This window comes from Amphibalanus amphitrite, unplaced genomic scaffold (genome assembly GCF_019059575.1).
Source record: "Amphibalanus amphitrite isolate SeventyFive unplaced genomic scaffold, NRLGWU_Aamphi_draft 000502F_arrow, whole genome shotgun sequence".
NCBI classification, from domain to species: Eukaryota; Metazoa; Arthropoda; class Thecostraca; order Balanomorpha; family Balanidae; genus Amphibalanus; species Amphibalanus amphitrite.
The window spans coordinates 201,246-214,243 of NW_024881996.1; the positions used below are offsets into that span (position 1 = coordinate 201,246).

The 12,998-nt window shown below is 48.3% G+C and overlaps 1 protein-coding gene across 6 annotated transcripts; it reads left to right on the plus strand.

Moving 5' to 3' along the window:
• The first annotated feature begins 10 nt into the window (after positions 1-10).
• On the plus strand, positions 11-9,467 carry LOC122392798 (ER degradation-enhancing alpha-mannosidase-like protein 1). 6 transcript variants are annotated; one of them, XM_043388067.1, is made up of 11 exons: positions 11-29; positions 3,711-4,194; positions 4,409-4,585; positions 4,975-5,157; positions 5,446-5,618; positions 6,072-6,246; positions 6,652-6,837; positions 7,320-7,425; positions 7,823-7,993; positions 8,287-8,436; positions 8,741-9,467. In XM_043388067.1, the coding sequence occupies exons 2-11, from the start codon at positions 3,782-3,784 to the stop codon at positions 8,831-8,833; spliced, it is 1,827 nt and encodes a 608-aa protein (XP_043244002.1). In that variant the 5' UTR covers positions 11-29; positions 3,711-3,781; the 3' UTR covers positions 8,834-9,467. The 6 variants fall into 6 exon arrangements, with proteins under 6 accessions (XP_043244002.1, XP_043244003.1, XP_043244005.1 ...); XM_043388068.1 differs by lacking the exon at positions 11-29 and adding an exon at positions 367-388; XM_043388070.1 differs by lacking the exon at positions 11-29 and adding an exon at positions 411-484.
• The last annotated feature ends 3,531 nt before the right edge of the window (positions 9,468-12,998 follow it).

The window sequence follows — 12,998 nt, forward strand, 5'->3', positions numbered from 1 at the left end:
CTTGTTGAAGCTATCCACGGATATAGAACGTGCATATTTGTTTAAAATGTATTCTAAAAATAATATTTTGGGCAACTCTATGCATTTCTTAACACTGATTTTAATCTAAATACCGCGGAAATTCATCATTATAGTCAGTACAGCAGAACCAGAGGCAATTACAGGGACGTCGGTGAAAACAGGGCGCCGGAGGGCATATTAGTCACGTGACATTTGGAACTTCTTCCGCTCCATGGGCCTTCTATATCCCAAACGTCACGTGTAAATTTAACGAACCTTGATCAAATCGCCCCAGGCGCCCTGTTTTCACCGTCGTCCAATTACAGCTTGCGTAAACTTCAATAGTCCGCAACGAGCAAACCCTTAGAACACCCTTTGCATCCTCGACGTTGTCTAATGTCTTACACCAAGTCTTACACATTCACAAGAACTCACAAATAACTCGCATTTATAACTGAACTGGTCACAAATCTAGGAACAAAAAGTAGATCATTTTTGTGGCTTTCCCAAAGCCACCTCCTATTTATTGTGGAGTAGGTGGTACACCTTTCAAGCGTATTGGTATGTGAATTGTGGTTGCAGTCGGTTTGCTCTATGTATATCTCCTGGATTTTATTCCACAAGGTCAAAGTGTCTTAACTCGTTGTGGCCTTGGCGTCTCATCCAATTCCTTGTCCCAGACATTTCTCTTCCCGTATGGTTTTATTGACGTGAGCTTAATGAGTTTAATGCACCTTAGTGTCTTGAAGTCTTGAATATATGGAAAAAGGCGTACTGCCTGTAACTTCCATTACTCCTTACTGATTGAGTGGGTATATGGCAGAGCTGGGTAAGGATAATCGTGGGATAATAATAGCATTGTTTGACCCACTCACCTGTTTGGTTTCCTTGACTCGCCACTCGCCAGTGCATAAGGAGAGGGAAAAAACTGGGAAATATGTACTGATTCCCCTGGTCACACAGTTCAGTAGGCGGAACTATGGTCATGAGTACCCAAATATAGGAACGTTCCCATTTTTGGGAACGGAGTTCCCAATTATGGGAACGGGCGTTCCCATTTATGAGAACGGAAGGCAATTTTTCGGCCGTTCGCCCACTAAAACTCAAAAGTGCATCACGTCTCAAAAAAGTGCACGCTGATTTAAGTATCTACTAAATCTCCATAAAGTTATCTTTAATCTGACCGTGGAACAAGGAAATTGACCGTGGAATGATATTTTTAATGATTTTTTAAAAATGACAGAATGGTGGAAATATGGGTTATACGACATTTAACATGCAATTTTAAGGAAAATGAAGCATTTTTTACATTTTGAGGTCAAGTATAATAATTTTCGCCTGGTTATGAAGTTTCATTCTAGCGACACCAGATGCTGACATATGCAAGCGAACACGCGGACAGTCCCGAGGTAATATTGTTGACTTTTGGTGTCGGGGCGATCGACCGCGTGAAACGTCAGTGATTTTACCGAACTACTGTTGTAAACTCAGTTTCAGTGGTTTAAAATCATTCAGCTGTATTTTATCAGCCCTGAAAGACATATTTTATTTGGATGCTAGCTGTTTAGCGTTGTTTTATAAGCAGCGTCATGAGCGTGGTTTTTGTCTTCGGCGTTTCTAAGCATGATCGTTAGGGGGGAATTTCTCTGATATAGGTCGCTCTGTGTGGCTTATTTATAATTTTTATGCTGATTTCGATCATTCCTCGTGCCCATCCTACCAGGCCTTTTGCCACTTACACTCATTAAGAAAGGAAAAAACTAGATTTTCATTGGGACTAGGTGTTTTGAGGGTGTAACATATTCAGCGTTCCCATTTTTGGATACTTCTTGTGCTCGTCAACTCTCGGTGATTAGCAGACAGGTGCTTGACATGTCTCCACCCTCGGCGCGGACGGTGGATATAGGTATGGAAGACCTTGTTGAACATCGCTGAGCGTTGTGGATTACGTAATCCTGCAGAGGGGGGCGTGCCCGCTGCGAGATCGACGGGAATAAAAGCGCAGAAGACCGGAGGGCTGTTCACGGGCCCTGTGTGCGGTCGGACCGCACACAGCCTCGAAGCTCCGCCCACTGCGTCCCTACGTCAGCCTTCCGTCACCGCACACAGCGATCGCTGTGGCCGGTCGGGACTGGCCACAGCGGACCGTCCACCGCACGCAGCCGTGACGTCAGAACCGCCTACCCATCCCCTACCCCCACGCCTGCTGGACGCACCGCACACAGCGCACGCAGCAGTGTGCGGTGCCCGTGAACACCCCTCGGGCGAAACATGCAACGGTCTTGCCGGAAAGGTCATCTGATGATTGTTGCGTTAACAATAATTTGCGGCGTTGGACGTGATGCTTGTTAATGAAAAGAGCCCCTGAAAGGCGTCGGTGAAATCGTTCCCAAATTTGGGTACGCCGTTCCCATAATAAGGAACGCTTGCAGCGCCAGTGTACGAGAGCGTTCCCAAATTTGGGCTCGCGGCCCGGGTGATGGACTGCTTTAGAAATAGGGGAACGATTTGAAACTACGATGGGCCTTACAATATCAAACTCTTTCCCAACAATATTGAGACAACTATCAGGCGGTTCACGATCGTTTTATATTTTTTGGACGTCATTTTACGGTTCTTTTTCTTGTTTTAAATAATGCCTACATGGCGTTCCCATATTTGGGTTTATCGTTCCCAATTATGGGAACGAAAATGCGTTCCCGAAAATGGGTACGCTTGACCATAGTTCCGCCTACTGAGTTCATGCTGCAAAGGTACCTACCTATGGCTTGCAGGTTGACGAGGCGGAGGCGCACCTGCTTAAGTCCAAAATCCACACTGATTCTTCAAATAGAGCTGGGAAATCTGCACTGCTGCTCCCACCAACTGCAGACCAGCTCTGTCAGGAGTCAAATATTGGATGAGTCGATTTGATTGAGTTGCGACTTGCACTGGAGTGACTCAAACCCAGGCTCGTCACTATGGGGAGTCCTCCGTGACGCTCTACCAACTGAACTATGGGGTGGGCAGTGGTCTGGTTGGTGAAAGCAGCTGCTGCCAAGTGCCAAGTGCCATGAGGCATGATGGCACATCAATGATCAAAGTTTTCAAAGTAACTACATTGCTTAATCTGAATTTAGGAATTGGAGCCACAGCCTGTACAACAAATACTGCTCAGTGGTGGCTGTGGCTCTCTCAGTCTGCTTATATAAAATTCAACCTAAATGTAATTGGTGTTACACACACACAAGTCAAGTGCATTTAAAGGAACCACAATAATGTTATACTACTGAAGAAACAACAATATCACAGCTGACTTTGGATATGCTGCTTATGCTGACCTAACTGTTACCCTGGTTATGAATGGAGTTGACACTTGACAGTTCAACAGTTGGTGAACTTTGTACCATTAGACTGCCAGTAAAGCAAATAGCTTAATTGTGTCAGAGGTAATTTCCTGAAGAGATGGTGTAATGTCATTAAATTGACCTGTATGAGATGTGATAGATGTTACTTACCTATTGTATACCTTTAAGTGGGTGAGGGTTTTACTCTTTATATTTGTTTTGCTATGTTTTATATGTTTTATATGTTTTACTCTTTATAGATATTCAGTGGATGCTACTTTGCTTCTCTGTTGATGTGTAGTCTACCCCTCCCCCAATGAGTAAAAACATATGTCATATACATGTATAGCTAAACCTGTTTTTCTTCCTGTTTCCTGTTTTCAGGATGATGGTGTCATAGGAATTCCTGCATAGTTTGAGGCTGGATCACCCAGCCATGCTAATAAAATTGAAACATGACAAGTGAAAGAGGCACTAAGGTGTGCAAGTCTGGATTCTGGAGAAATCAAGGCTTAGAAAGTGCTAATAGCTGGTCAAATATAGCTGTGCTTTTTCTGGCCTTTACAGTTATTCTCCTGCCTGCACCAGGGGTGGCATTTTTACCCAGTAATGGCTCTTCACTGTTCAAATCAATTTTAGATTTTGGCCATTCACTCATGAACTCAAAACGACTTTTTGAGAGTGCAGTAATTGCTTCCAAGAAATCTGCAAATTATATGCACTTTCATGATGATGTCAAAAGCAAAATGCAAGAGGAGACTCGGAAGATGTTTTACTTTGGTTATGACAACTACATGAGGCATGCCTACCCCCAAGACGAATTGAATCCGATCGACTGTGATGGAAGAGGACCAGACGTCGACGATCCGTAAGTCCGATTCACTATCAAACGGGGAAAATCTGTGTGGCTTGCCAATTTTGTCAATAACTTTTTTCTCAGTTCATGAGCTGATAAAAATGCAATATCCTTCCAGCTAGTGTGCTACCAAAACATTCGCAAAAATTATTTTTGAGATCCTTCTACGGACAATTAAAATACCGAACGGGACAGTGCGATAATCTGACACTGTGCCTCCGCCCAGGTCAAACCTGAACATCAACGACGTGCTGGGCGACTTTTCGCTGACGCTGGTCGACACGCTGGACATGCTGGCGGTGGTGGGAAACGCCTCCGAGTTTCGGCGCGCCGCGCAGCTCGTCATCGACAACCTCTCCTTCCACAAAAACTCCACCGTGCAGGTCTTCGAGTCCAACATACGGTGGGTGGTGAGAAGAGAACTCGACCGATACGGGGGCGGGGTGTGGGGAGAGGTGGGGATGAGTGGGGAAGGGGTCGGGAGGGGTCGTGTTACGGGTTCTGAGCGCACCCGGGATGTTCTGGGAGGTCGTGTTTGGTGTGGTGACGTGTGTCAGATGTAGGCACGGCGCATATCAGCTTGAGCTCGAGACTGGCTCGATTGGTATCGTTTTGGCTTGGTCTTTTACTCTTTATATTTGGAGTTCGTTTTTTTTTTTGTGGAGCGATTAGCATTCACTTTTCGTATGACGCACGAGTGACTTAGCAGTGTATTTAACATTTATGTCATCATTTCGTCGTCCGGCGGCCGCCATCTCACTTACCTCCCATGTCCATATTTATATCTCACAGAGTGCTGGGCGCCCTGCTATCGGCCCACCTGCTGATCGTCGACCCTGAGAAGCCATTCGGGGAACTGGACCCGGGCCGGTACGATGGAGAACTGTTAGGTCTGGCGCACGACCTGGCCTCCCGCCTGCTGCCGGCCTTTGAGGAGACAGGCACCGGCCTGCCGCACCCGCGCGTCAGCCTCAGGTACCAGGCTAGCCACATACTGATCTGTCATTGATTCCTATCGCCTAATCGCCCAGTGATCTGCCGTAGTTTTGTCGCTCAACCTTATATTACACAATGGTTTCCTTCTGCCTCCTGCTTAATTCCTAGGCATTGACATCCATATATTTACATGATCGTTTTAACATGAGTCATTGAATGTGACCGGTTTCTTTGTCATCCTACGCATGATGACGCATCGATGCATGCTAGGTATAACCCTAATCCTGCTCTACCAGTTATCACCACTGCTTTCCATTGTGTCCGCAGACAGGGGGTGCCGGAGGACGGCATCCGGGAGACCTGTGCCTCCGGTGCCGGCTCCTTAGTACTCGAGTTCGGCCTGCTCAGTCGGCTACTCGGCGATCCCGTGTACGAGAACCGCGCACGACGCGCCGTCGATATCCTCTGGAGCCTGCGATCGCAGGTCACTGGGCTCACAGGTCGGTCACGTGATGGGGCGGGTTGTGTCACTTTTGAGGGGATAGGTCGGTCACTTGACGGATCGGTGCGAGTCGCTTGGAAGGGATAGGTCGTTGACGTGACAAGTCGTCCATGCTTCATACGGAGGGGACAGGCTGGTCAAGCGATAATTCGATGCATAACTTTTTGAACTGTTGTGTGATGTTAATCTTGCGTTTGTAATTATCTAACATTTTCACTAACACGTTTTGCGTCACTGGGATTTTGCGTGTCCCACATCGCAAGGGCCAGATTGATCTGGGCTGGGTGTAATATTTTTATTACGTCAGGCATTTAGGCGTGCTACTCACTGATGCTGCGATAGGGACCGACAGGATAAATTCGTTTTTATTTTAATCCCTCACTCTTATATTTTTCCGTGAACTGTCTCGCTTCGCTGCCGTTCATTCGTCTGAGCCGCCTCCCCGCCGCAGGTAACACTGTGAACGTGGACAGCGGTCGCTGGACCAGCAACCTGTCGGGACTGGGCGCCGGCATGGATTCCTTCTATGAGTACCTCCTCAAGTCATTCATCATGTTCGGAAACGCTGAGGACTACGAACGATTCGCCGAGATATACGATAAAATCAAAATATTCATGCGAAAAGGGTAAGCTAGGCATTGAGGAGAATGAAAGATGCCGTTTTAAGATTGAGAGAAAATATTTTTTATTTCGGGTCGTTTCTGAGGTTTGACAATCGTGAAGTTCTGACTTTACGGTTAAACACGATTTATTTTGCCAAAAATTTACATAATCAGATTAAAAGTTGGTAAAATAGCGTCATGCATTTCTTTGCTTCAAGCATTTCAAAAACGTATGGAACTTTTTTTAAAGCACGAGTCAGTATCCTACTGCAAGTGGCATTTGGCGACGTTTTCTTCTAAGGAAGTGAACCCGGTTCTATGTGTTTAGACGTGAACTATAACGCATTTCGCTCATATAGCTCATTTCGTGAAGCATTTTTCTTTGCTGTTTTTTTTTCCTGTTAAGCATATTTTTAATATATTTCGCAGGCGAGCGCGCTGTAACAGCGGTACCGGCGACCACCCGATGTACGTGAACGTGGACATGACGAACGGCAACACGTTGACGGCCTGGGTGGACAGCCTGCAGGCCGCCTTCCCGGCCGTCCAGCTGCTGGCCGGCGACGTCGAGGAGGCCATCTGCCACCACGCGCTCTTCTACGCCATCTGGAAACGGTGCGATGTCAGATATTTCGGGATAATTTGTACTCTGGGAAGAGGGCAGTTTTCCGTGCCGAAAAGTGGCAGTCTAGATAAGCGTGTAGATACTTCATCTATGAATTCCGATTACACAGTTTGAGATGCCCTCGTAGTTCCCAGTAGGGTATCGGTTTATTATGCCTGTCATGTGCTTATCGCTGGATGTTTTCACTTTTTGTTAGAGCAGTGCTTTATCGCGCACTATTCGTCGACTGTCTGTCTTCAAATGCATTTTGCCGTCAACATCAATGTGAGTTTTTTTGTTACGTTGACATCGTTTTTTTCACGCAATCCCACACGCCTTTTTGTCGTATGACTTTTAATTGTCACTAAGATCGGCTTTCGTCTCACCACTTGTCGGCGTTCTGCGTTGGTGAGCTCTATGTGCAGACAGCAGCTGGACTTCTGAACCTGATTTTCGTGCTGTGTGCTGATGTATGTGTGTTTGGTTTCTTCAGCTACGAGGCGCTGCCGGAGCGGTTCAACTGGCAGCGCCGGCAGCCGGACGTGCTATTCTACCCTCTGAGGCCCGAGCTGGCCGAGAGCACCTACTTTCTCTATCAGGCACGTGCACTTAGCGACGCCACCCACTCGTCTACCCCCAGTACTGGCACAGCCGGGGTGGCGGATGGCACGGCTTGACTAGATCGTCACCGAGTTTTGATTAGTGGAATATCTTCCTTGTGTGCCATCTCTGTCATTTTAATTGTTCTTTTTTAACCATCTGGATTCTTTGCAATCTCGTTAAAGTTTTGTTTATCGAAACATTCAACTATGCTATTTGGTTGTTGAAAGCGGGTACAGTTTCGTTTTCGTTATTCGTTGATGTTTGATACACTAATTTATATACATGCAGCACTGATTTGCCTTCACGCCTAGCCTCAGCAGTCGCTTCCACAACCTGGCAATATAGCGGTAAGCATGCCCCGCTTACAGTTTGACAACCCTATGCCCACCACAGGCGACCAAAAACCCGTTCTACCTGCACGTTGGCCGCGAACTGGTGGAGAGCCTGAACCAGTACTCCCGCGCGCGGTGTGGGTACGCCACACTGCACAGCGTCATCGACAAATCCCAGGAGGATCGAATGGAGAGCTTCTTTCTCAGCGAAACCTGCAAATATCTCTACCTGGTGAGTGTGCTTGTATAATTGTTTCGGCAGGGTGAATGTCGGATATTTGTGGTAATATAGTGACAACTACCGAAATGATATTTATTTTTCTTGTTATGCCTGTGTGGCAAATTTAACGAATGGACTGGTGACTCAGCATTGTTTGGAGACAAACTTAACACGGCGCAATAAATGCGTGTCAGAAAACAATCTGCCTTCCTACATCTCTGTGATATCCTGCGCTTTCATGTGCGTCTTCTTCCACCCTTGTAAAGTTGTTTGTGCTATTATTCCCGCGGTTCTCGTATCCGCAGTTATTTGACGAGGACAACTACATCAACCGTAACCCGATGAAGTACCTGTTCAGCACCGAGGGCCACCTGTTTCCGCTGCACTACGAGCGGTTCCGGAAGCCGTGGGACGCGGAGGAGCGGCGGCCGGCCGGCGCCAACGTCACTGACACGGTAACGGGCTGCTTTCTTGCGTGGAAACGGACACATGCCCTAACCTTATATGCGTTGATTGCACAGTCTCAGAATGCCTGTGGGTTACTGTCTGCGACATTCCACCCAGCTTTGGTGTGTTGTGATTTGATTATGCGATTAGATAGTAAAAGTGTAATTCGCATACTTGTTTTATTATTTCACCGATGACCTCTAGCCCGGACATTCTGATATATAAAATATCCCGTGATTTCCCGAGCACATGTCAGTTACAAACGGTGTGTAACTTTCTGGGCCGATCACTGACCGTATGTCCCGTTTTCAGTGTTCGGCCATCCCGCTGGAGAGGAAGCTGACACTGCCGCTGCGTCAGCCCTACCTGCACCAGCTGTTCCAGGCGGTGGGCGTGGCCACGTGACGATAGCCCCGCCCCACCCGGGCGGTGGACCTCCCCTGAACCAGTACCTGCAGAGTGGGGGGCGGCGCGTGCGGTAAGATCACGCCCAGGAGAGACGGTTTAGCCGGAGTGATGATTTTGAGGGACCGGTCTCAGCAAGTGATACGACTGCATTGTCGGTAGCGCTAGAGCCCCGTTGGCAGTTCTTGGGAAGCGTTGATAGGCAGCCCGTGGACATTGAAGGAGGAATGCCGGGGAGTTTTGGTTGATATTTATTCGAGCGAGATTTATTTGAGACGGAAGTCGACGCGCTGGTTGGTGACTGGTTGTAGTGAGGAGGTTTGATCGACAGCTCGATACGAATCGGCCGAATTCGAGAGGTGGGCAGTGGGCACGGTGTGGGGCTTGATTTTGTTTGGGAAGGCACTATTGTCCAAATATGCTGTGTTATGGGATTTATATTTTTGTTATTTAAGCGCGAATGGCATCCAATGACGAAGATTCCGAAATGGCTAATCTGTATGGGGTGACTGTGCACTGCAGTGCTTTGTTAAACATTTTGTATTTTACATCAAACGTCCGCCAAAAAGGTTGGCTCACCTTGTTATCGTGCCTTGTATTTAACGAGTGAATATATTCGTACAATATTTTTGGATGAAGTATTTATGCCTGTGGTGTAGTGTATTGGGAATCGTTTAGAAAGCTGTGGACGTGCAGATTGAACTAAGCCGGCATTACACTTGACACGGCTAACTCTTAAGCTGACTTGCTGCTCTGCGGTGGGGATTGGGAGATTGGGCGGCTGGCTCCCAAGATTGGGAGCCCGCCGCTGGTGCGCGAATCGTACTCCCTATGGTCCTGTCCCGGCACGTTTCATGTTGTGTGGTTTTCTAGGGCGAACTCAAACTTCACCTGCTTGGGTCAGGTCCTGTTTTATTCTACCTTTATGGAGAGTGAGAAAATTCGCGATTGTTGGCCTGGCTTCTGCAGCTGTTACATTGACCTGAAGATCGGCCGATGGAAGTTGATGGCACATTCCGTGAAGGACTAACAGCACTAGATCGTTTTGCTCTGCAATGTTGCAGCTCGGAAAAGCCTCACCGTCGTAGCTAGGCCGGTGAGGTACTTGAGGTCGATGAGGGCCGGCCCTCCGACACCGATGAGCCTCAGAGGCCGATGAGAGCCATTAGAGGATGGTGAGAGCACTCATGAGATGTCAGTTAGCCTAGGACCTTTAGAGGCCGGCTTGGGGCCCGCAGAATCCATTGTGAGACCATTTAGAGCTCAGCGGGTCTCCTCAGGGCCAACGTGCGGCTCTCAGGAGTCCAAAGGCTATGGGGCCTTCAGGAGCCGGAGCGGTCACGGTTACTGGGACCTCAGAAGCTGACCTAGCCCTCAAGCCTCGACGGGTCCAAGCTCCGGAGGGCCGTTAAGGCCCCTGAGAGCACCACCCTCCGTGCCTTCCCTGGCTACGTTATTGACTGCGAGTACCAGGACTGTCTATGGATTTTCGGTGACACCGACTCGGAGACTCCAGTCTCCAGCCCGGGGCAGAAATGCCGAATACGACCGACCCGACTTCTCAGCCCTGGCAGATCTGTGGAGTCGATGGATTTTCGGTGACTCCGACTCCGGCTTCCCAAAATCGACTTGGACTCCGACTCCTCCTCCTCCGGTCAGGACCAAGATACCTACCTGTCAGGACCATCGATTTCGACCGATTCCGACTCCAGCTCAGTCTACGACTCCACAGCCCTGACGATGACGAATACTGCCGGGAGGTGCAATAATACAAAATAATTGAGGTATTGAATGATCGGTTTTGCCATGATCAATTAAATATGGTGATCTCCCGATCACGGCAGTTATCCGTCCGCATCCTGCCTTCTCCCAGACATCATCGATCATCGCCCCGCGATCCACTCATCGCTGATTGGTTGATGGTCGGCGTTCAAGGTCATTGAGCGTGCATCAAAATAAGCCGGAAGCGGAAGGGCCGCGGTATTTCAGCAATTTCAGTGGTGACCACCGACCACGTGGTTTCGGTGAGCGAGGGGTGGGTGTGTTATTCTTATCAAGCAGTGGTGTGCGGTGGTTATCGGTTATTACCTGTGGTTATTACGATAAGGTGGAATGCGATCATGTCGTTATTTGGATTTTGGATTGTGCGGTGTCAGGAGACATCCATTCATTCGAGGACTCAAGGCAGTATCGAGGACTCATCCTGATCCGAGAGAGCTGGAAGCGCTGCCGCTGCCGGCCCGCCATCCATCCTACGAGATATCTTCCCGGTAATGTACCGTGCTGAACCCATATCACATCACATCATTATCAATATGATCGCTTCAATTCAAGTCACGATCCTGTAAAATGTGTGCTAGCTAAGACATCGATGGACGTCGGCACTCAACAGTTTGAGTTAGAGCACGCCGAGCACGCATGAGCCTGACTTGGTCACTCGCCTCGGCCTCTCCCGGGCTTGTGTCACATCTTGAGTCACTTACAAGCGGATAAACCTGGAGGCAACGTTTGACGGGTCGTCAAAAATGTTGCAAGTGCTGCGGCCCGCTGTGGCTCCTGGGTTTTCACTTTTCACGCCCAGCTGGAGGGATATTTACTAGGGTGTATCGTCGAATTTTGATTTTTTTTTAATCGTCTTCACTACTAAATTTTATTGGTCCCTGGCATGTTTGAAGCCGTAGGATACCAATCAAAAAAATCTGGGACGAAAACCTAGCCTGCTGCGAGCGGTTGAACGGAAGCCTGTCGGGGCGGCGCCAGGCGTTGAAGTCTCCCCGTTAGTTACGCGCACACTAGCACCACGCGGCGGCTGGCGCCGTGCCGCCGCGTTCCCGGTCAGCCGTGTTTTAGCGTTCACTGACGGGTCGAGGTGATTATTCTAAGCTTTCCTAAGAAGCTTTCTGCCCCGCAGCTCATTATTGAGCAAGAATATCGCACAAACTGCATAGAACATTGACATGCAGGTTGTCGGCACATAGGAGAAGGGGATGTTTTGGTTAATGCCTCCTTTAATAGGAAGAGATTGTGGAAGAACAACACATTTCTCTTGGAAATTACTCATCCTCCTTCTTCCTACGTGCCTGCTTTAGTAATCGAAGTACCCCTATTGACTCTACGTTCTTGATTCGGCTGTCGATTTTATGCATGGAATTCCGCTATATTATATTTTCTCGCTCAATGTCCCCTGAGCTATATTGAGGCGTCACGGGACAGCAATGCTCAGCTCACAACTGCAGAGAAAAAGTCAATGTGGTCATGCGTTTTGTATGCCAAAATGTGTGAGCCTTGGCGTGTACCAGCAGCCGTTGTCACCATTGTAGTTTTCACGACTTTATTTTTATAAGGATGCAATTGCCCACTTCCCAGTTCCCAGACTGGGTTTGGAGATATAGTTTTACAGAAACATTTAGGAATGTCTGTAATGTAAGTTAAAAGCTAATACCGAAAGGAATCCACATATTTTCGAATTTCCTGTTTGCTGTATTGCTTAGTACCTAAATGCCAGACGTCATGATGGCATGGTTGCGATTGATGGTATGCCGGATGGCCAGGGTACGAACTCACGGTAAGTCAGCTTGGCCGGCAGGCATCAACAGGCACAAAAGTCTTACACTGATATCGTCACCCTCAGTTATTCGTCACCATTCAGCAGCAGGCCCAGAGCTTCGGGCTTTGAACCGTAAGGCACAGGTGTAGGAGCAAGACATTGTGCCGATTCGAAGGGCTGGAAGGGCAGCATCGCGGGGGCTGGAATGCGCCTGAGCGGCTGAGACCATCCCATTGGGACGGGGGTGTTCTGGGTGCACTCAGCCGCTCATGCTGGGAAATGCATCCAATGGAGCTCTACCCCATCCCCACCCGTTTCGAATGATTAGGCTGACCTTTAGTCTAGAACAAAGAAGGATGATGGTTGGCTGGTCCCGAGGATAGAAAGGACAGGTAATGACATAATGAATCCATGGATGAAGTATACCTGGATAGGACACTCCCTATTCCCCAACACTAGCGCCGGCGACCAAGCGGCCGCCCTGGTGGCGGAGCTCCTTTTTTTTTTTTTTTTTTTTTTTTTTTTTTTTTGCTCGGTTGGCCTAGTGCCATACCCGAGCAGGGGGCAGTTACTCCGGCAATTTTCGCCGGGCAGCAAGTCTTACGTTAAACCGGTTTA

What these genes read in the sequence shown, in the direction of transcription:
- LOC122392798 (XM_043388067.1), top strand. Translation starts at nt 3,782, where the DNA reads ATGACAAGTGAAAGAGGCACTAAGGTGTGCAAGTCTGGATTCTGGAGA. An exon ending in CCTGCAAATATCTCTACCTG is followed by an intron (nt 7,994 to 8,286) that starts GTGAGTGTGCTT and finishes TCGTATCCGCAG; the next exon opens with TTATTTGACGAGGACAACTA. An exon ending in GCGCCAACGTCACTGACACG is followed by an intron (nt 8,437 to 8,740) that starts GTAACGGGCTGC and finishes TCCCGTTTTCAG; the next exon opens with TGTTCGGCCATCCCGCTGGA.